Source organism: Paramisgurnus dabryanus, chromosome 7 (genome assembly GCF_030506205.2).
Source record: "Paramisgurnus dabryanus chromosome 7, PD_genome_1.1, whole genome shotgun sequence".
Taxonomy (NCBI): domain Eukaryota; kingdom Metazoa; phylum Chordata; class Actinopteri; order Cypriniformes; family Cobitidae; genus Paramisgurnus; species Paramisgurnus dabryanus.
The window spans coordinates 29329358-29354716 of NC_133343.1; the positions used below are offsets into that span (position 1 = coordinate 29329358).

General features: G+C 37.8%; 1 protein-coding gene across 1 annotated transcript in view; it reads right to left on the reverse strand.

Annotated features, from left to right (window-relative positions):
• The window catches only part of LOC135757766 (neurexophilin-2), a 43209-nt gene extending 34881 nt beyond the window's left edge, over positions 1-8328 (reverse strand). The window contains exon 1 of the mRNA XM_065272462.2: positions 7967-8328. Coding sequence (XP_065128534.1) covers positions 7967-8023 — 57 coding nt within the window. The 5' untranslated portion in view covers positions 8024-8328. The remainder of the gene's footprint in view (positions 1-7966) is intronic.
• Positions 8329-25359: the final 17031 nt, after the last annotated feature.

Sequence of the window (25359 nt, forward strand, 5' to 3'; positions counted from 1 at the left end):
CATATTCATTATTTTGAATTGTAAATTAATCAACATCACGAATATTAGAGAGAAACCAGCGTGAAAGTAATGCAGGAAGTAACAAAAACAATTTTCTCCGAGTCCTGACTACATCTAAATTTCAAACTATGACAGCATCTAAATCACACAACCCTTGACAGACCTGACAAGTAATACCTCATTTCATCATCGTTTCACGCGTGTACGTCCAGGAAAAGTTTTCAACCATGAAAAGTAAATTCCTAAAGCTGTAATTTTTTCTTTCTGTTTCACGTGTACAGTACTGATCAATCTACAGGTTATTTAGTGCTCTAATCCTGAAGTTTGACTTCTGAGTTTTTCAAAATAAAAGTAAATTGGGTTTAAATGTGAGAAGGTCCTGTTGGGACGAACACTTTATTTTTACTTTTGTCCCGTTGCTAAAACTGTTGTATATGTTGAAAATGTATATTATTCTAATTTGATGTCATTTAATTTTATATGTTTATACTGTTGAAAAAGAATAATTCTCAACAATTTTAGTTTGTACTGTCAGGTTGCTTTTGAAACATTTGATGAAACTGAAATTTAAAATAAAATGTAATTTCATAATTTTTTGCCAAGATAAACAACAAAATATGTTTGCAGTTACATATTAACAAGATCATAGTCATGTCTAAAAACAACTGTTACACAAAAATCAATCTTGTTTTGTTGAGTTACTTTTGACCCACTTGTGTGTTACTTTTGTCCCAGCTGACAGGGTCAAGAGTAACAATTCACTACTTATGTTTTAAGTGAAATTATACAGACGTCGTTTTACATTTGATCAAAATTCTACCTGATAATGTTGACCACACTTTTGAGTTGTCGACCACAGCAAAAATAGATCTCTGTCTAAAACATTAGCTTTTAAAATTAAGTTTTTCTGAAAAATTTTACTTTCGCCCCTGCTCTCCCCTAAAATTACTTCAAGTGTTTCATTTCAAGTCAGAATTATAATCTTTCTGTAATGTTTAAATTTCACATTGCACAGTTAGAATTGGATGATTTGAGATATGTCACAATGTGAGATGTTTTACAGGCTTGTGTGACCCCAGCGAACAGATTCTCCTCTGGGTAAAGTTGGATGAAGTTAAAAGAGAGTGATGCAGTCTTCAGTCTAATTAAGAGAAACCCAAGCTGAGCAACTATATTATTCAACACTCCAAGTTGCTGTCTGCCATCCAAGTACAGCCACCAAAGGCCTCAAACACACACACACACACACACACACACACACACACACACACACACACACACACACACACACACACACACACACACATACACACATGCATGCACACCAACACACGCACACACACACTTCAGGGCTCAGAGAAGTTTGAGATGGTCACAGCAGCCAGAGCTTCATGCCCTAAACACAAACTCACACAACATTCAGGGCTCGGGCCCAAAGCCATTCGCCTCACATATATTATTCCAACATGGGCTCCATTTTAATCAGGGGCAGCAGCGAGGCCTGAAGAAAGACACCGGCTTCAAAGAGGAGGAGAGGAAGGGAGGATGCTGGAGAGGGAGATGGAGGTGTGAAGAGAGAGAAGTTATCTTGCTTGTCTTTTCATGGTAAACAACAATAAAATTCATCCGAGTTCAGTGATGCAGAGTTGGAAACACATTCAATTGAGCATAATAAGATTAACAATCAAGGTTTAAAGGATAATAATTTTATCTCCTAGATTTATTTATTGCCGCAATTCTTTCCGAAACACAATAAAGGCTTTGTATTTTTATTGAATATGAGCCATGATTTGTTAGGGTAAAAGGTAAATATGGGGAGGGACTTCTTCATTCTATAGAGCATTTGATTTTTCCTGGAAGAAGAAATTTTAAGTGCAGATCTGCAGATCTGATTTGGTCAATGTTAATACACTTACATTAGTTAATCTCTCTTAGCTTTGGTTTCATCCTAGAGGCAAAACAACCCTTTAAAAATGAAACACGTGTGTGTGTGTGAAAGAGTTTTTCTACTTTCATGTCCTGAATAATCTTTAATAGGTGTTTAATGATTACCGCAGAGAGTCTTGAGGAGATGACCACCTTTGCTGAATAACAGACGAGGATTCAGGCCATCAATTCTCTTTCAAACAACACAATGTTAAAACTTCTGTTCCTCTGTTCCATTTTATTCATTCCTCTTTCAAATTATAATTTGATTCGGGTGGTACAAGGGCTTTGATATTAAAATTTTTAATAAAAGCCTTATACTCGTGTACGTCGGCAGGATTTGGGCCTGATTTTCATCCTTCTATTTGTCATTATTATTATACTTTTTTGTCCAGAGGCACTGCTTACACTCCCAGATCATTATTTCACAAAAAAGACTATTGCCTTTTTCCCTTCTCCCACTTCAATAAATTCAATGTGTGTCTACATTAATGCATTACAAGCCATGGGAGAGATATTAAAAAAATGATAAAAACTAATCCTGTGCGCGCGCTCTGACCCTGAGCCCGCTCGTGTTACAGTGCTGAGCATCACGCGGATTACTGACTAATATTTCATTACACGCACAAAATCCACAGTCATACATCTCCAGCAGGTGTGTCGTTATTAATCATAACCAGCACAAAGGTCCGTCTGACCGCTACGAGACAAACCCAGGCGCGCGTAAGGGCACGCGTAAACCAGATCTGTTCTGAATACACGAGCGTTTTAAATAACAGTCATAAGCACGTAAAGTTGCAAGATAATGACAAATAAACTCTTTAACGCGCACTTACAGTATGAGAATGACAGGTCAGTGTGGACGAGGGCGCGCGCGCATCAGGGGCAAATCGCGTCCCTGCTGATGTGAACTATTTTCCGTGAGTGTTTTATAAGGAAAACACGTTTCTGCCAATCAGCTCGCATCTCTAATGATTTGTTAACTAGGGCAGCGTTGCGATCTTATTTTGGACAAACCATCACCAACTTCGTCATCTTTCGCTTTCATTCTCGTGCCGTCTCTCATCACGCGTCTTCGGACGCGTAGTTCTATCTGCTGCCTCGCGCTTTCTCTCCCTTTCTCCCACTGGCTTCATTATCACATGCAAAACAGACACAAAGAATCGTCAGCATCTTCACCATATATCTCTCTTACTCTCACTCACTCTCTCTCTCCCTGTATGTGTGTGTGAAAGTCAACTACAGTGACTTGACTCGAGCAGGGCGCACGGTTTGAGAACGCGCACTTGACTGGCTCTTCATCAGTCTGCACGGGCGCGCGTCACATAAAGTCCACGCTGTAATGCGCACAACCCTTTAGTGGTATTCAACATGCCACGATATTTCACGATTTACATTTAATTGTAAAACTGAATAGTCAAGACATTACAATATGTACTAATAAAATAGGCCTATCTTTTTATTTATATTTAAAAATGACAGACAGGGGGTTCAACACAAATGAATTTTTGCATGACAGTTTGGATTGATTCTCAGACCTGAATCCTGTGGCCGGTGTTTCTATCCAAAGTGACATACCGTGCATTCAGTGTATTTTAACTCATTTTGGTTTTATGATGTGCACTATTAGTCAAACGTTTCTTTTCATTATTGTTTTATTATGCTGTCAGCCTATATGGGTTCCTCACTTGATAAACAACCCTATAATTACATAAGTTCTGACCTCTTTAAATAGTTTGACTGTAATTAGGTCCTTTTTGAGTAAAAAAAAGGTCCTTTTTGAGTAGATTGTGGTGCAGCCGACTGCTTTATTCCAAACATCAGCTTAACTGTAAATCAACAACTAGTAAATCAACAGATATTAAATCAGGAGGCTACGATTTGGTCACACAGTTTTAGATGCAATCTTTCTCGAGTGAAACACACGACGGCACGACTCGTTTTGTGGGCAGGGAGAGTGGCTGGGAATATTTCCAAATCGATTCCCATTTCGACATTATAATCTATTAGCATCTCCTCCCCTTTTGTCTAGAAGATGTAATGTGCAAGAGGTTTTAGCCAGAAAAGGAACGATCTGACGTAACGTATCATCCATTACGTGGCGTGCGGCGTGACTTTTGACATGACAGCGAGCTGCGCTGAGGAAACCTGCTCGGGTGTAAAATTATAAACACTCCTCCATGCTGGAGACACGGTCAGATGCCAGAAAACCTTTTTCTTAATCTCTTATTTGAATGCTAAACTTTCAGATGATGATGTTTGGGCAAATCTGTGGTCTACCCTGCTATCTAGAGATCAACACAGGCCATTGACAAACTCCTATCAATTGACCTCTAACTAGAGATGTGTACAAAAACAGATGCATTTCCCTAAATATGTTTCCTTTTTTTGTAACACACCTGCATCTTGATGTTTTATTGGACCGGTGCCTACAGACCTCGACATCCAAAACCCCAGGCTCACAAGCACCTCACCACGTCGGCTGGACCCGACACAGAGACGCAGGAGCGGGCCGGGCTCTCGCCGGGCAAAACGGCAGCTGGCCGAGGACGTTCCTGGCACTCTCAGGAAGGTCTGATGTTGAGGCCAGTGCTTCAGCTCTCTCTCAGATTGCCTGGGGAGATTCGATCTACCTCCTCAGAAAAATATGATACATCTGTTCATTCAGGCAGCTGGTGGGCAGACTAGGGTAATTGGTGCCCTTTGATTGGGTTGTTAGAACAGAATTGAGGATTAGATTGGTTCTTCTGACTATCTGCGATAAAGGTGAAGAGATCTGGAGTCGTTCTTGTTTTGCATCATCGGTTATGCTGACAGAATAAAGCGTTCGCCAAGAAAGACCTTGGACAGGCTACACTTATAGAGGCGTTGTTGACAAAACCATCATTAATCATTTCTCCATTTTTCACGTCTTTAAAAACGTTTTACCAAGAGCAGCCATTTATATCACTTGGCCTTATTTACAGATGAAGTAGATGTTCAATAAATAATGTAATGAATGTAGGATATCACAGTTATTCTGGGCATCACAGAAGTCGTGAAGTGTGATGAGGGAGCTGAAAACCTCCACTGTATCTTTAAAACTTCTGTAAGCAGCTGTGCTGTCAAACTGGCCAAACACAATTCCCATTAAAGCCAAATGTCATATTTGGCTCCCCTTGTGATGTCAGAAGGGGATCTTAATATAATAATATCGCCCCTTACTCTGCACCTCTCTCCAACCACGGCACTTCCATAGTACAGAGATCAGCTCGTTTGTATTTTAAAGGACACACTTAAAACCAGGACATTTTTTGCTCACACCTACAAAGTGGCAATTTTAACATCTTATAACAAATTATCTGTGTGGTATTTTTAGCTTAAACTTCACATACGTACTCTGGGGACACCAAAGATTTATTTAACATCTTAAAAGTCTTGTGAAATGTCCCCTTTAATTCACGATTTTAAACCTTTTCTATGATTCATTCCCTATATAATATACATTATGCTAGAGAATCACACATTCATGTAAAACCCTGCTTTACAAACAGAACTTTAAAGTATAGTTAATGTGTTTGCTTTTCTACAACTGGTTAAGATGATCATTGTTCTCAAGTCACAAGACAAGTCCTACACTCTAAAAAATGCTGGGTTGTTTTTAACCCAGGGCTGGACAGAACACACTGCCGGGTTAAAATTACCCAACTGCTGGGTTGTTTTAACCCAATTGCTGGGTTATTGTCAATTAACCATGTTGAAACAACCCAGCAGTTGGGTCATTTTAACCCAGCCCTGGGTTAAAAACAACCCAGCATTTTTTAGAGTGTAAAGCTTTTCAACTCTTCATTTAGATTTAAAAATCTCTTTAACCTGAGGCCTTTAGTCCACGAGAAGACTTTAAGTCAGAGACACTGCCAATGTACTGACACACCATAAACCTAAAACATACGCACACAAACAGCAGCAAATATAAATCTTTGATATTATATTACGATCCATTTACAAATAATTATATTATTGTGGAATTGGAATGTAGATTTCTAAATTAATAATGTGCATGGCATGCATGCATATCACACACACGCGTGCGTGTGCGCACACACACACCATGTGATCTCTTCAATATGCATCAAATTATACCATCATTAACGTTTCTACATCCATCACAACTCTATAACATAATCATATGCAACCTTCATTAGCTGTCAATCAAAGAGAGGCATCATGCAAAACAGCACAATCACACTGTAAAGGGTCAGTGATACTTTAAAAGACAATAAAAAAAACATTCTGATAGACTACTGTCAAACAAGCATGACTACATTAACCAGTGCTGTTTAATAAAAGCACACTGTGATTTGATCATATAATCACAATCAGATATTAAAGTGAGAAATCAAGGCAGTGCTGTGGTCTGCTTTTAACATTAATATGATGGATTACACAAGCACTCGGGTGGGGTTGGATGAGATCCCCTGCTGCTGCAACTTTTTGAATACAGCTTTGTAAATTAGATCCATTTATTAGCAGCAGATAAGACAGCACTCATTTCCAAATGCTTTAACACTGCTCCACCGAGCACACTTACCACATGAAAATCTACTTAAAAAATCTACAATTCAAAGACGTTTGTGCACGCATCTCGTACAGAGTTGCCTTATGGGAACAAACATTAAAATAGAAACATTTTAAAGTAAAAAATCTGCACAGATTCTCAGATGAACAGAAGGTAAAATATTTCTCAATAATCACGTAAAGAATTGGGTATGGCTCCTTTAGTATCTAAGAATTAAATATGAGATTATACCACAGTGGAGAACCTAATACAGACATTAATACGACGAAATCATAAAGCATAAAAGACTCAAACTATATTTCTGTGTGCCGGGTGGATGCCAGTACAACGCATAGCTAGATTTACTGTTGGGTCATTATGACATGATCATAGTTACAGCGCAAGATAATGGGATCATTAATAACATTATGCCAAAAAATATCCCTAACATGCCTAACCTTTCTTATTGTTTTTTTTTTCAAAGTCTAAAAAATAAGCAGCTTCATACAATAATATGTGTTTTATTTGATTTCACTCTGTGTGAATTTATTTTTGTCTGCAAGATATCTTTGTTTGAAGAAGTGATGTCCAACCAGATGACAATCAGAAAATTGTATTTGTATTACCACAAAAAAGCTTTCATCTCAAACATTGGCATTCTCAGATAATTGTGAGAAAGATTCAGGTTAATATTATAACATCAGATGACAAAACTTCATAAATGTTTAATTTCAGGTAACACATAATATCTGTTAGACATTCACAGCCCTCTGAACTGCCTGATGGTATCAATTTAGGAAGATTACATTATTTCTGTGAAGTGGGGAAACCACTTTTTTAAACAAATATTTATCATAATGCACGCATCTAAAGAAAACACTTTGTCATCTGCAAAAGCCCTTTATATTAGGTCATTGCACAAACACCAACAGGTCAGTATATCAGAAACACAGGGGCATGGCTATAATCTCCAATGCATGACTGTTAGGTAGATTGCAGCAATTTTTCTCAATAAAACCCAACTCTGTGTGGGAATAATCATTATAGTTATTATGATAAATGTTATTTACATGGCACAGTGACGAAGAGTCAGTTTGAACTACATTTTCATTAAATATTCAATTGGTTTGCAGAAAAAAACAGCACTTTTTCACGCACATTCACAAATAAATGATAGATAGTAAACCTTACTCTGCGTAAAGAAACGATTCTGTGAATATTATAAGACGAGAAGTATCGATGCTGGCAGATTTTGTGTTGTATTTCATGAGAAAGCGCATCGCAGATGTTAGGAGTTGAATCCTCACCTGCGATCACATTTCAGAATTTCACACCTTTCTGTTTTTTGAATGAATACATTAACGCGCAATGACTTTATCAAGCACAAAAACTGCTGAATTGGAAAGTAATGGAAAGAGTTTCAAGAAATCCTCATCTACAGTAGTAACATTTGGTTAAGTCTGATTTGAAACTGTGATAAGTGTGAGAGAAGCGCGCTCGTACCTGTCGCAGAATCCATTGGATGAAGAGCATCAGGCTCCAACAGAGCAGCCGCATCATTCACGACCTCCAGCCGAACAGCGGTCCCGTTCAGTCACATATACCGAACACAACTCACCGACCGGAACACATCCGACCTGAGGCACGTGCTTTAACTGTCTGTGTGTTTCCCGCGTAATAGTAACGGAGAGGATATGGTGTTCGTTATGAAGCAGGGAAGCTGTGTTCTTCTCATTAGTGAAGTGAACATCCAGTCCGGTTTTAAGCCCTACAGAGGTAAAAAGTTGTTGCGGCAACTTCAGCTGTCAGGTGGCGCGCGCGTAAAATGCCGTCATTACTGCTCGCGTTTGGTGTTTTTAAAAGAAACTCTCTCTCTCTATAGCGCGTCAGGCGCACGCTCAGTATATAGACTACTCTCTATCGTCTCTCTCTCTCTCTCTCTCTTTACCTCTGGATCAGCTCAAACAACACATTATATGCGTACTGGTACGCACAGTGCCAAAAGTTATCAGACTTCTTATATTTTTATCATAAGACATTAAGATTGTTTTACAACCAGCAGAAAGTTGTCACAATTAAACAACTAATTCATCTAAACCTATGGTCGCGTGACAAGACACAGTTTGGAATTGCTTTAAAATGCATCTCAGTTTAAATATAAGCCTACTTAAATTTTTCTTCACAATTCTTAATTTATAAAACCATCTTTTATATCTTAAATGAGAGAGAGGGAGAGAGACAGAGAGAGAGAGAGAGAGAGAGAGAGAGAGAGAGAGAGAGAGAGAGAGAGAGAGAGAGAGAGAGAGAGAGTTATACAGTATGATACTTTGCTACATTCCAACAGAAAATCCTCACTAAACATTTCCTAGAAATTGATGTCCATCATAAGGAGCAGGTGAGAGATTGCAGACGCGACAGAGCGCGAATACTGAAGCGCGTCACCGCCCCCTCGCGAATGACTGGCAGAAAACACCGACCGTCAGCCTCTTTAACATGCAGTAATAGTCACATTAATGATTAATGGCTACATACGACCTATGGAAAGATTACTGAAAGCAGAAAATGCAAACTGTTTAATGAAAAATTAGTTTTTTCCTCTTCTAAGCCTACAGGAAGCGTGTAGACCTCCAGTGTTGCCAAGATGGCTGAAATTCCAAATTTGAAACATTTCATTGCATTTTCTAAGTCAATTATTTTCATGGATACATATTTTGGAACATTGAAATAAATGTTCAGTTGGTTTCGTCTCCATTGCAAGGTGGCGGCTCGCGCAGTATTGAAGTTGGCAGGTGAATTTGGCGGTCTGCTAAAGCGCACGCTTTCTATTTCTCAGAGAAGTTACCACAAATGAATGAACATGCCCAGGAAAAATGAGCGCAATTTTCTCACACATCCCCTCATCTTTCTCTCGCGCTCTGCTCTTCTCTGACAGAGTTACCCAGCAGTCTGTGTACCATAAATGGATAAATACGACCTGACAAATACTAAAGAGGGAAGCAATGCGCACGCATCTCCATACTAAAGCACAAGCAATAGCATATTTCCACTTTTAATATCTTTGTATGTTACGCTTTACATTCATTTTGTGCAGTATAATTGTTCTGCTCTTAGATGGAACGGAAAAGCATAACTGTTGTCATGTTCTTATTATGACAACACTGTTAAGTATGAATCTCACTGCTCTGTGTAGCCAAGCCAAGCTTTATAAGTTCTTGTAGCTCGATGGGTAAGCATACAGTTGGCGGTACAAAAGTCATGGGTTTAATCTCAGGGAACACACATTCAGATAAAATATACAGTATGGATAGTTTGATAAAAAATAAATTTACTCACACTCAAGCCATCCAAGATACATGTGTCCATCATTTCTCACATGAACACAATTTCAGTTATTTTGGTGAATGTCGGCTCCAGGGGGTTATTAAAGGCCTTCTGCGGGTAATCAATGCGATTTTGTAAGAAGAAAATGCATATTTAAAATGTTATAAACCAAGATGCGCATTATTCATAGCGTACAATGTGTAAGATCTGATGAGAACAGGCTCCCGCAAGAACCGTGTGGTGTAAGTTGTTTTATCTACAGATAGGGACAAGTCAATATTCTCTTGTTTTATATTGAAATCCTACACAATTTTTTTAACTTGTGACTGGCGTGGTGGTTTTGATCCCTGCTCTGTGCCTCTACATTTGTCATGCCACTACATCCCTACACAATATATGCAGATACTCTCTTGTGAATGCAGAGGAGTACAACATGGCGTCATTAATGGAAGCAAGTTATTTTCGTTTTTATATTTTACATATGGATGTTTTTTTACAAAATGGCATCGATTAACCTCAGAAGGCTTTTCTAATCTCATTGGAGCCATGTGGATAACTTCAGTGAAGGATAGATGGACATAGGTTCCAAAGTCAGAAGTTGCTCGCTGGCTCCTGTTTTGTACCGCGTTAAAGCTTGAAGAGCGAGGACATTCACTAAAATGACTGAAACTGTGTTTGTCTAAAAGATGATGGTCATGTGTATCTCAGATGGCTTTAGGGTGAGTAAATCATGGGGTAAATTAAACATTTCTCTAAACTGTCCCTTTAAATGCGATGCGAGTCACTTTAAAGGTGCAGTGTGTAAATTTTAGCGGCATCTAGTGGTGAGGTTGCGAATTGCAACCGACGGCTCAGTCCACTGCTCATCCCTAGCTTTTGAAACGCATAGAAAAGCTATGGTAGCTGCCACCGTAAAAACATGTAATTGTTGGAGACAACTTAGTAAAAAAGTTTGTCTGTTAAGGGCTTCTGTAGAAACAAGGCGACACAAAATGGTGACTTCCACGTAAGGGGACCCTCGGTGTATGTAGATAAAATGTCTCATTCTAAGGTAATAAAAACATAACGGTTCTTTATGAAAGGGCTTTATACACCCCTGATAATATAGTTTTGTGTATTATTTTGCATTTCTGTCAAGAGATCCTTCTTAAAATTACACACTGTACCTTTAAGTGTTTGCCAAATGGACAAGTAAGTTAATTTCATACTTTTTGTCATAGATATAAAAAAATCTGCCCTACGCAAACAATGTTTGCAATGTTGGTCTCTGTACCTTTTGTGTACAGTAGGTCAAGTGTGTGCTGAATCATTGCTGTACAAAGTGTTTAAAGAAATATTCCACTTTCATAAAAACAAAATCCCAATAATTTACTCACCCCTAAGTCATCCAAGATGTTTCTTTCTTTCTTTTATTAGTCGAAAAGAAATTACTTTGTTTTGAGGAAAACTTTTAAAACACAAATTCACATCTTGCACTAGCTGTGTGACACGCCAGGGTGGAAAGGTCACGTTACTTATGTGAAACGCACACTTGCGGACCATTTTAAGCAATAAATTGACACAAAGACAATGTCTGAACGCTCCTCTTTCTCCACACATGTAAACACTGGAGAGGTAGTTTTAAATACGTCATGCGTGACCTTTGTACACTATATGGAGAAAAATCCTGCATGTTTTTCTCAAAAAAAGTAATTTCTTCTAGATTGAACAAAAAGTCAAACATCTTGAATGACAATTTAATAATTAAAGTGGAGGTTTACCTTTGTGTTGAGATCACAAAGTAGAATTGTGCATTTAAGAAGAAATATAAACGTGTTTATTCATTCACAGAGTTTTCATCTACATAAAGCATTTCAGCACAAGACTTGAACACTTAGATATAAGCAATATTACGATAACATTACAAGCCAATAAGTTCAGTTAATTGAACAAGTGAACCGCCATGAATATATCGATTCATTTGGCATTAGTGTAGTGCTGAAGATGGTCAGATTTTCTCCTTTGTTAATTGAAAATTGCACTGTGTTAAAGATTCCTTGTTTAGGACTAAACTGCACTGTCGCCAGTAAATCACAATGACAGAGCTAAACTGCTACAGTAATTACATCAGCACAATCTACAAACAACACAAGCAAAATTCAATTTACTGGAACACAAAATAAAGCATCCTTAAAATTATGTTGAGCTTTCTGATAAAAAAGTGGCTAGTATTTTTCTAACTAACTTTAGTCACTTTAATGTCTGTCTGGTGTTGGAATCTTAACTAGTTGTAGATGAAGTCAAATAAAGTAAATGATTTTTGAGACTCTGCATACAGTCCTGCCCAGTTTTGATGAGAAACTTACATTTGCATTTTGCTGACCTTTACTTTATGGAAATATAAACTATATCAGCATTATCGATTAGCTAAGGAAAAAAACATGGCATGTTGTTGTGCGAGTTCTTTCATCTATTGGTGAAATAAAAAACAGCTTAATATTAAAGACAACTCTGTTAAAAGTTTTCTTAAAACAACACGTCAACGCAAAAAAGTAAAGCACTGAAACTTCAGTAATCACATTTAGCCAAGGTGTGTTCGTTTTTTTTTTCACATCTCCTCATGTAAATGTGTATGTGTGTACAGTTTACTGTGTGAAGAGACTGAAGAAATGAGAAAAGGCCTTCACACCTGAATTAGAATCTGCCAAAATGTGTTGTGATCCGCTCAATCTATACATACACTAATCTATTCTGACATGGTTTAGACAAAACTTCATGTGTGATATAAACATGAACTGACACAGATCACGAACATCAGTTCATAAAAGCTCTCGACTAAAATAACACAAAATAGCGACATCAATTTAGCAACAAGATTAATATGCAAGTATTTTTGGCGGCTTTAATGTGCCAAGCACTTTATCAACATGACACACAAAGCATCCAAGACGTGACAAAATAAAAGACTCCATACAAGAACAGCAAGGAATCACAGGACCTGTTTGAAACCATGCTAATGTCAGATGACCACTTGTAATCGGACCTCCCGAGTCGGATGTTAAGAGTTTATATTCGCAATGTGTATGTGTGTGTGTGTGTGTGATTTCTAAGATGGGGTGAAGCAGGGCGGCACATCTTTAATGAGTGTCTTTGTTTGTGTAAAAGGCTCATTTCTCCCGCCGGGCGTGTACATCTCTTTATTTCTCCTGCTGCGGCCGGCTAATATGATTGGAGGATCTGTCATCTGCTTGTGTTTATTCAGATGGATTCCACGCTGCACGAGCGGGATGTTTAGACGAGTTATGATTATATCATTGTCATTTTAATGCGATTCAGGCAGATATTTTTCTGGCTGAGATAGTGACATGTAATGGGTGTCAGGTAGAGGAAGGGGATGAGATTAAATTATATCTCACTGACAGAGAGAGAGAGAGAAGTGATTTCTACAGGGTTTTTCTCATTAATCTGTGCTCCTCACAAAAGTTTTAGAGCCATTTTTTTCAAGAAGTCAATATTTACATGGAGACTGTGAGTAGGTTAGATAAACTCTTGAGAATCTTTAGCCGTGTCCCAAATGTCATACAATGTACTTAAACTATTCACTATGTACCCAACCATGTACTGTATATGAATATCATCCAAAATGAAACACATAACTGAATTTTACTAACACAAACAATAAGTAATGGCAAACAAGTCAGCTTTAAAGTAGAATGCAAGTCAGTAAAAAATCAAATCTAATGTCAGTGTTATTTGTTGTCCAAAATAACCCCAGTCACCATCAAACCGAAGTGTAATCGACTCCGCAGTTGAACTTTCCTTTTACGTGATCTGATAGCCCCACATGAAGTGTCCAGCATTACACACTTCAATTATTTGGCTGAATGAGCGCATCACTCGGGTACTTAAAGTACACTTTCTTTTTTTAAATTAAAACACTACTTACACGAGTTTTACTACAAATGGCACAGAAAAGTGAGATTTGGTATGCACATTTTGCCTTTCATCTGATGCAAAAACTGTACACTGCAAAATGGCTGGGTTATTTTTAAGACATGTTGGGTAAATATTAGACAGAACACATTGCTAGGTTACAATTTACCCATGGTTGCGTAACATCAACCCAGCATTGGATAATTTTTAACCCAGCATTGGGTCATTTTTAACCCAGCACCGGGTCATTTTTAACCCAGCACCGGGTCATTTTTAACCCAGCACCGGGTCATTTTTAACCCAGCACCGGGTCATTTTTAACCCAGCATCGGGCATTTTTAACCCAGCATCGGGTCATTTTAAACCCAGCATCGGGTCATTTTAAACCCAGCACTGGGTCATTTCTAACCCAGCACTGGGTCATTTTTAACCCAGCATTGGGTCATTTTTAACCCAGCACCGGGTCATTTTTAACCCAGCACCGGGTCATTTTTAACCCAGCATTGGGCATTTTTAACCCAGCATCGGGTCATTTTAAACCCAGCATCGGGTCATTTCAAACCCAGCACTGGGTCATTTCAAACCCAGCACTGGGTCATTTCAAACCCAGCACTGGGTCATTTTTAACCCAGCACTGGGTCATTTTTAACCCAGCATCGGGTCATTTTTAACCCAGCATCGGGTCATTATTAACCCAGCATCGGGTCATTATTAACCCAGCATCGGGTCATTATTAACCCAGCATCGGGTCATTATTAACCCAGCATCGGGTCATTGTTAACCCAGCATTGGGTCATTATTAACCCAGCACTGGGTCATTTTTAACCCAGCATCGGGTCATTATTAACCCAGCATCGGGTCATTATTAACCCAGCATCGGGTCATTATTAACCCAGCATCGGGTCATTGTTAACCCAGCATTGGGTCATTATTAACCCAGCATCGGGTCATTATTAACTCAGAATGTGTTCTGTCCAATATTTACCCAACATGGCTTAAAAATAACACAGCCATTTTTATAGTGTAATGCATGTGACCCTTGAGTTTTGCCACAGATTACGGCGTGAATTAATAATTTTAACAGATCTTCAACCAACACAAACACAGTTTGCTTAAAGAAATAACACAAAGAGTCACTGACAGATCAGGACATTTTTTTGGTGAATGTAAATTATTATTCTGCCAAATCAAAGCAGGACAATAACCCATAGCACAGAGGTACCAATAACGGATGAACAAAACTTTCAGACCTCAACCCGACTTAGAGCGATCCACATCACAACTGTAACAGTACTGTGCGACTGTCTGACTGAAGTTACTGTAAATATCTGATTAATGCTGAGAGAAGTCGTCTTTATATATTTACACAATACGTATTATAATAAAAACATAAAAAGTGTTGTACAAAATGTATCTGTTTAAACACACTGTGTTACTAAAGTCCTCATGTTGTTCTGAATCTGTGTGAGTTTATTTATTCGGTTCAACACAAAAAAAAGATATTATGATCACAGATGGTAAGCACACAGTTGACGATACCATTGTATTTGTTTTTTCTACTATGGAAGTCAATTGGTACCCTCAACTGTGTGCTTACCATCATTTATGAACAGAATAAAGAAACACATAAAGATTTAAAACAGCATGTGGGAAAGTAAATTACAATTTGCGCATTTAATCGTTTACAATATCGCTTTTTTCAGTTCAAATTAAAAACATTACGTGTTTCTAGGCATATCACATGTGTTTTAAATCAACCTATGTGAACATGACACATTTGAGTTGGGACTACATTAATAATTTGTGTATTAAAGTAATATTACTAAAACTGGGTGGAGATTTCCAGTTCCCAGCATGCTTTGCCTGAGACTGAATAATGAAAAATAAAGTGCTATTTTAATGCATTTTAATTAAGAAAATAGGGGGACTTGTTAATTTTTAGTATGTTGTTATATTAGTATTAAAAAGAGTTTTTCTCTTTTGTTGTTGGGTTTTTAAATGGTAAACATTGTGCAGACGAGTCGAGCATTTGCTTAGGATGAGATCAGTCTCATTGATATCTATCAGTTATTGAATTGTGCTAAGGGAACTAAAAAGTTCAACGAAATGCATATATCTACATTTAAAACATTAAATTGCATGCAACTTACCTTAAAAGAATTAAGCAAATTCAATGAATAATTTCTTCCATTAAGGGTTTAAATACGTTTATCAAGAAGTTACAGAATAACGTATCATTCTTACATACACCACTACCTGTGATGTAAAATTACTTGTACAGTGATAAAAGACTTTTGTGAAATCGCTCACCCTGGTATTAATAAGATCAATGTATTCATTAGATATTTCAGCGTGTGTGTGTGTGTGAGGTGTTGTGCCTTTGTTGGCTTCATAACAAAGTATTTTTAAGTAACTGTAGTTATAAATGACCAAAAATAATCTGGCAGCTCAGCGGCACGCTGGCATGTCAGACCTCCAATCCACCCCATCTGTCTTGGCTCCCCCCCACCTCATTAGGATTCATATCCCAGAAAGGTGACTCTTCCAGCGGGCACGGTGACAGCAGCGCCCCCCTCCTCTTCCCTGGATCAGCCGCCTGCAGGCAGAACCGCTGACAGGTAGCAGTGACTCCCTGGGGGGCGAGAGAGAAAAAGAGAGAGAGAGAGAAATAATACGAGTAAGACACAGTCAGAAGAGCAAACGTTGAGATCAGCGATGATCATCAAGACAGAGATGCTCCCTGCAGACAGAGACCACTGACTCTCTCTCTCTCTCTCTCTCAGGGCTCTATACTAATATTTTTGTTTAGGAGACCCCCAAGTTACAATTTACAAAAAAAACACAAATGCAAGTAAAATGCTTTTCCAATACCTCTCTCTAGCTGTGTTTCCAATACCCTTCAAATTGCACAAATGAACATTGCAAATATGGCCAATGGAAACACATACATTTCCCAAAACCTCCCATATATGGCAAAAACGTTTTATGCTCGCATGAGGTGGTTTTTCAGGCAATTTGGAAAATGTTTATTTTGCAAATCTGCAAACAGTTTATTCGCACTTTCATGTCTCCTGATGTAAGTAAGTCACATAATCATTATTTAAGGATTAAGCGATATGAACTAAAACCTCTCAGAAACACCTCAATACGTGTCTGCTCCCAACTATAAGAGGCTTTTCTTGCCAATAATGTTTGGCTAACACTTCTACATCTCTCTTGATTAAATATGATGTACTATTATTACCTCCAAGAAACACCTATATGTTGCTGCTCCTAAGTTAATGATATGCAAAAGGTATAATCCCCAAAGTAAACACGGACGCGAGTTATCATCTCCAACGTAAATCTCTTTTCTTAGACCACAACTAACACACAGATAGAAGGCAACAGTTTACTTCCTGGGATTGGTGATGTAGTAAAGACCGACATCATCATAATTCCTCCCGCTTCTGACTCACAGCCTGTAAGTTAACTCCTGTTAGCAACCGAATCTTTTAAAAATGGTAAGGAGCGTCACATTTCCATGTGACGTCAGAGGTATTCAGGCTAATCACAACCTACAGATTAGCTGGCCAAACAGGGACACAGAGCTTTTCAAATCCTTGTGTTTCAGGAAGAGAGAGAAATCTGAAGCTACAAAAATGTACGGTATGTGGATAATTATGTGTTTTTTATCCATAAACCACGCGAACACATTGTATCATACCAAATGCACAAAATAACATTGTTTTTAGCAATGAAATAGGTGCAGTTTAAAAATAATGCCTGGTGCGGTGGATGTGATATAAGTAAACTTACCAACATCAGTCGACGTGATAATTGGAATGACTTATCACAAGAGGAAAAAAATACATTTCAGTCGCCCATCATCAATTAATGTAAATGCCGTCATTTCACAAACGTCCATTTTGACATTTAGAAAATAACGCTCAAGTTTTGCACAAATCTGTATTGGAAACAATTTGAAATCTCTCTCTCTCGTTGTGTCTTTCCCTCCTCTCAGCGATCTCCTCTGTGATCTCTCTGTTTTAACCCCACATCATTTCACACTTTATTCCACTAAATCTCAGTCGGACACTTGACTTGTGCTCTGTCTCCTTAACAGAGAGCAAAGACACAAACAGTTTTACAACCATCACCATAAAATCACAGAAACACACAATATAAACACACACAAACCCTCTTTTCATTCACAGAAGGTTCAAACCCTACTGTAGCTAAAGCCGTGAAATAGAAGTGCATACTTTAAGTGCTCTATTTCCCAGCACTAATTTTTGTCCTTAATATACAAAAAAAAATTTCTTTAGTACTTCTTAAGATAATCATATGAACATAAGTGCTATTTTGAGACACTGTGAATATGAACTAAAATGTGCTAAAAAATCTATGTAAAAAAAGTTTTTAGGTACCATTTTTGGGCTAAAGTTTTATAAAAAAAAATTTATCCAGACATGGTACAGGTATGTATAAAGTGCATTTTAGTTCATATTCATGGTGTCTCAACCCTAACCCTTCTGGAAACCAAAATCCTCATCAACCTTTTTCTGTTTATCCTTCAGATTTTCTTTCCCAGAATGCTTTGCATGAGTCTGTTATTTTAGTTTTATTCTGTAAAGTTAAAGACTTGTTAATGTTTAATATTCATTTCACTTTGAACAAACTGTTGCCAGTAAATAACATCAATTTAAATCTACAGTAAGTTACTGGCAAACAGAAATACTGTCATTTCTACAGACATTTTTGCAGTGTACTAAAGAAGAATTGAAGTATACATGTATTAAGTAAGGGATAATGTAGAGGCAGCCGGTAGTTATCGGGAAATAAGCCCCGACAGTGTGATCAGGACCCGACGTGAAGCGGAGGGTCTTGTATCACACTGAAGGGGCTTATTTCCCGATAACTACCGGCTGACTCTACATTATCCCGCTTATCACACGGCTACTTGTCACATAAGAAAAAAACTGGACATGAATATGAATTTGAAACATTTTATTGGCATATTTGTTTTAAATTAACATTTTTATCCTTCCGCGAAACTTTGCACAGATGCATAAAATGATCGTAATACCTTATTAAGATCCTCTGCTTCATACTTGTCTGTCTCCATTTTTTTCTCTTTTAGCCAGTCTTTGAGAAGTTTTAATGCCCATTCTGTATTTTTTTGTGTGTTGGCTTCGTAGCTGTCATGCTCTATTTTGTCAAGTTCAGTCTCAGTAGCTGTCTGTGTCTTGTAGTTGTTCGTTCTTCTATCCACTGTTTAAATGTTTTGTTTTTTCCGTACATGTTAAAATGAATGTCAAAATGTTGTGGTTGTCCAGTGTTTGTCACAAGATGGCACCAAACAGTAATCTTTATTGGCGCGGAGCGATTTAAATTGTACAAGTAGTACCGGCTATGCGTTATTACTTTGGAGCGGTTATTATTTGAAAAGAACGAACCTGCAAATGTCTCAACTGACCAATCAGAATCAAGCATTCCAGAGAGCCGTGTAATAAGTACAAAATAAGTGTGTGAAAAAGAGCACTTTAAGTACATTATAGAAGTGTATTACTTTGTCACCTGGGAAATTTTTGGCAAGCTGCTCCTTTGTAAAAGACATTTAGTACCGTACATTAAAAAGCATCCATAGCTGCTCAGATGTTACAAAAGAACATCATTTCAAACCTATGAGAGGTCTGTTTGTGTCTTGCTCTGATAGATCAGACTGACATTAGTCTCATGTGAAGATTCTGGATACACCTGACCTCAGATGAGGGGTTGAGAGCGGCTGTAGGGCTTCAGGAGGATCGTATGTCTCTGTAAACGCTGTGTCATCTACAGAACAGCCTTAATAACACAGCTCACATCCTCAACTCTCACACCCACAAGATTAGTGAGAAACACACTACTGAGTCCACACCGCCTGACACGACCTCTCATTAGACACACAGAGAGAGAGAGAGAGATTTAGTGTTACTCCAGGTTTAATATGAAGACTTGTGTCCGTCTCTGAGGAGATCTGTGATCTACATGAATCATCAGGACTTGAAATACGTCACGTGTTTTTATGGGATCTTTATGGTATGTGTGGGAATGCATGCACAGATTCCTGAAAATCATTGGCCGTGTGAATGAACCAAAAATCAAACCATCACGGACAGATTTTCTGTGTATTTCACTGTGTGAAAAGGCTTTACAGTTTTCCACAAACACACAAACTTTCTAAAGTCTCCTCTTGAAAACTAATATCTAAACAACTGAAAGGAAACAACTGTCCACATAATGCAAAGCCAACAAACAAAAAACTGCACAGAATATTTCTCATTTAATTTTTTCACACCCTCAGAGAAGCGACACATCCGCTAGCAGGAGCAATTAAAATGTGAAACTGTGGAGAGCCGTTAATTATAAGAATATCATGTTGTACATGTGTGTTAGTTATTCTCCTCATAAACAACTTCATTCTCTACATACTGACAATTTAACAGCACACCCTAAATATTGGAAAATAAGATCTCAACTGTTTCTCCCAAAGATGATAATAAAAGCAAATGGACAATAAAAATGCATTTGTTGTGCACTATTTCAATATGAGAGCAATGTGAATGAAATATCTGACCAGAGTATGTTAGGTTTAAAGCCACAACACATCAAACACAACTATTTGTGCCTAATTTTTTAAATCCATTACGGTAAATTAAACTGATCTGGATTCGGGGTGGTGTGTGAATGCTCTCATAACATAACTGAAACCTCCATTAAATCTCAACAGCTAATCTGAGACATAAACCCTGGAAGATCTCTGACTCACGGGTGAATGTTGCTGAAGCTGGTGTGTATCTTCTGATGTCTAATAATTATATAGCAGGAGAGCATCAGCGTGTTTTCTGCCTGTTAGTAGTGCCCAGACAATCAAACAGAAGCTTGTTAAATATTTAGGTGTGAAAATCAAGATCAGTGTAGACAAACAGTCAGTGGATGTGTTATGAGATGAGTTTGTGTGTAAATATGTTGTGTGTAGATTAGTAAGCAGGTAATGTTGCTGTAAGCGTGTGTGGTTTCTTTAAGATAAGACAGAATCTGTCCTCTGTAATGTGAAGTGTGTGAGTTAATGAGCGCTGGGACGGTGTGACCGGTCTGAGTGTCAGACAGCTGGGAGCTTGTTAGGAAACATTTCCCCTAAACATCTTCTCTCTTCACCTCAGATTATTATAACAGCCATCACACGGTCCATCATCATTCATTCTGTGTGTAACACTGGGGACACACACCACACGCACATACAAACACACACACACACACACACACACACACACACACACACACACACACACACACACACACAGAAACACACACATACATGCATGCATGAACAATAATTGTACAGCAGTTATTAATCTTAGTAAAATGGTAATTTCAACATTTATTAGTCTATTTTTTAAGACAAAAGTTTCATTTGTTAACCTAACTTTATACAAAATAAATGATGATGAATGAACAGCAAACTCTATTGGAACAAATTAACAAACATTAGTCAATTTAAAACAGACAGAGACCGAGAGAAAGACAGACAAAGAGACAGAGGGACAGACAGAGAGACGGACGAATATACAGAACGACAGACAAAGAGACATAGCGACAGACAGAAAGACAGACAAAGAGACAGACAGAGAGACAGACAAAGACACAGACAGAGCGACAGACAGAGCAACAGACAGAGAGATAGACAAAGAGACAGAGCAACAGACAGACAGACAGAGACATACAGACAGACACATACAGATGCAGACAGACAAACAGTGAGACAGACAGACAGAGAAACGGATAGATAGTCAGACAGTACAGTATGTCTCTTTAGTACATTAACCTCTCTCTCTCTCTCTCTCTCTCTCTCTCTCTCTCTCTCTCTCTCTCTCTCTCTCTCTCTCTCTCTCTCTCTCTATCTCTCTCTCTCTCTCTCTCTCTCTCTCTCTCTCTCTCTCTCTCTCTCTCTCTCTCTCTCTCTCTCTCTCTCTCTCTCAGGGTTCAGTGTCAGGATGTTTAATATGAAAGTGCCGAACGCCTGCAGTAATACATAGGGATGCACCGATAGGATTTTTTTGGGCCGATACCGATTTAAGCAGACAACTTCTGGCCGATACTGATGCAGATACCGATATTAAACACTTGTATACAATACTATACAGTTGGTCTATTAGCTAGTTTATTTCTACATAAAATTATTTTTACTGAACATGGATTGGATCTAATTAACATTCAACTGACCAACATAATAAGAGAGGCACAAATTAAGCTAAAACAAATATAATAAGACAACATGACAACCTTCAAATGTGGTTTTTGCTATTCAGCATTTCTTTTATTAAGAACATTAACTCATTTTTTACATATAATGGATTTCTTTATGCAGTTAATTAATAAACAATCGGTATCGGCCTTTCTCGTGCTATTGCCGATATGCCGATGGTTTCAAATTCATCAAAAATCGGCCGATAAATATTGGCGGCCGATACATCGGTGCATCACTAGTAATACAGAAGAGAGAGGATGAATTGAGAGCATGTTTGATATGCTGACTTTAAAACAGAAAGATAAAATGTCTTATTTGATTTACAGATGATTTAACTGAGTCACGTGGGATGTGTAACACGTGTGTGTTCTTCATATAACTGTGTGTTATAAGACACTATAACCACTCAAACACAACATCACTGATGTCACTTTTACTGCTATTACATGTAAACATACTCAAGCTATAGAAGATATGTTTTGTGTGAATTAGTTTTCACTCACTTGCAGAAACACAGCAGTGTGTGTGTGTGTGTGTGTGTGTGTGTGTGTGTGTGTGTGTGTGTGTGTGTACCTGGTAATCATCACGTTGTGGGGACCAATTGTCCCCACAAAGATAGGAATACCAGTGTTTTTGGGACCTTGTGGGGACATTTTGATGTCCCCATGAGGAAACAAGCTTATAAATCAAACAAGATGATGTTAATTGAAAATCTAAGGTACAAGAAAGGTTTTTGTGATGGTTGGGGTTAGGGAATGGGGCAGGTAAGGGGAATAGAATATACAGTTTGTATGGTATAAAATGCATTACGTCTATGGAATGTCCCCACAAAACATGGAAACCAGAATGTGTGTGTGTGTGTGTGTGTGTGTGTGTGTGTGTGTGTGTGTCTGTGTTTCTGTGTCTGTGTGTCTGTGTGTGTGTGTGTGTGTGTGTGTGCACGCGTGCGTGTGAGTGAGGGATGTGACTACTGCTGTCTACCATTGTAAAAGGTGTCTAATGAATAAAAGATGTCTGTGTTCTTGACTGACTGACATATGGTAAAACTTCCACAGACTACAGTAGTTCTATAGCGAGACAGCAGGTGAAGCCCGTTTAGACATATACTGTCCATCTTTACACACATACACACACACACACACACATACACACACACACATGCACACACGCACGCACGCACACACAGCTATAGAGTCTAATGATGTGTGATAGGAGCAGAATTTAATCCCAGCAGAAATAAGAAAGAGGAAATCAAGGAAAAGATTGAAACTGGATGGAGAGATGAAGTTCAAAATTAAGTAAAGAGGAGTCCGCAGTCTGTGGAGAAATGTTTAAAAATGTTTAAAATTGTATAATTGAAATGAGAACGATAAAACAAAAATGATTCTGTGTTAATGTGCTCAATTATAACCAAACCTCAAATTCTTCATGCAAAATATGATTTCTTACTTTTTGTGTTACTTTGGATTCAAATATCATCCCAAATAGTGTTTGTTTGTGTGTGTGTGTGTTAGTATATGTGGTATACATGTATAATGACAGGTTTATTATGCTATAGACACAGGAAGTGTCCCCGTAAACTGAAGGTCTTAACAATCATACTAAATGGTAGGTTTTCATGGATTAAAGACTGCCAACAGGTTTTTGTTATGGTTGGGGTTAGGGACTGGGGTGGGTTAGGGGAACACAGCTATCTTTGTAAAAAACATCAAAGTAAGGACAAGAAGAGTAAAGCGGGGTCATTTTGTCCGGCTCTCATTTTCTGCCACCGTTTTAAAGGGCTGTTTGAGGGTTTAGGGTTAGGCACTTCTGAAAAACTGTTTTATTATCCACCATCACAACCTACACAACACACACAAATGTTCAAATAAGAAATTCTGTTTAACTTTAAAAGAACTGAAGCCTATTTTAGGACCTTTTAGATTTTTATATATTGTTACACACTCGCATTACTGTAAAATAAGATGTTTCTTATATTACATTGTCAGGCTTGTGCACAATTCAGAATTGAAGTGAGAATGACTTCTGTATTCCAATTCAATTCTTGAATTTGAATTGAATTTAAATTGATGTCAAAAACAGGATCTAGAATTACAATTCGAATTTGATTTAAAGGAAGCAGAATTGCATTTCAATAGAAATTCAAAGAAATTCATAGTTATATGTGAAATGTTAAAAATGAAGCTTTCCAGTACATGTCAGATATGATTGTATTACATATTCTATAAATTATATTAGTTTGAACTACTTGTACAGATTACATTAAAAGGAAATGTCTCCCCCCAGCAAAAAATTTTAAAAACTCTAATAATAATAATAACTTTAATAAATAATTAAGTTTGATTTTGTTGTAATTGTAATTTTGTGGAACACGATGGAACATGACTTCATTTCCCAGAATGTTTTACTTTAACCAAGTATTTAAAATGGTTGCCAAATTATTTTCCAAGGTAACTTTCCTAATACTGAATGTATATGAGATTCTTTCTATTGTGTGACTTTGGAATTTCTTTGAATTGCCATGAATTTAATTCCACTTCCTGTCATTACAATTCCAATTCAAATTCCAATTCATGAATTGAATTGAGGCCAATTCTGAAATTCTGAATTGTGCACAAGCCTGTACATTGTGTAGTTATTTAAAAAAAAATTGGGAGAGGAAATTTACATATGACTGATCAGATCAATCATAAATAAATGACATGTCTCATGACATATTTCTGCAGATCACTGAAGAAGAAAGCATTATGTTTCTACAGTGAATAAACGCTCAACTCTTTCTTTATTGAAGCGCTCAAACGAAACGAAAGCTGGATTCCTTTATTCCGTCTCCCAGCGAGAGACAAAACACACGAATCTGTCCACACCGTTTCACTTGAACGCGTAAAATTTGTTCTGTGCTGATCAGTGTTCGTGTTTCACATCGACTTCTTAAAAAAAATACTGAGTTCATTTTCTAGAGCTGCCGTCCTGCGGAGTGACAGTGTGTGTCCTTAGAAAACCTGTCAGACACACACGCACGCACGCACGCACACACACACACACACACACGCACACACACACACACACTCAATTTAAAATCCCAATCTTTCAGTGATTTGTCTTGAGAATGAATGGAGAATACATCACAGATCTCTGTCAGCGTCAGCTCATCTTCAGACTGCTGTGTGTCACAGTAAATAAATAGATACACATCTACACACATGTGTGAACAAACTGAACACGCTTTATTTTGTGTGTCGCTGCTTTCAGAAAATGCACTTCATAACTAAACTCAAACATGCACTATAACACTGTCTTATCAGGTTAACTACAGTCAAAGTGAAGCTGAGTTAGTGAAAAGTTAGTTTGACTGTCAACATGTCCTGAGGTTTAAGAATGATGCATTCACGTT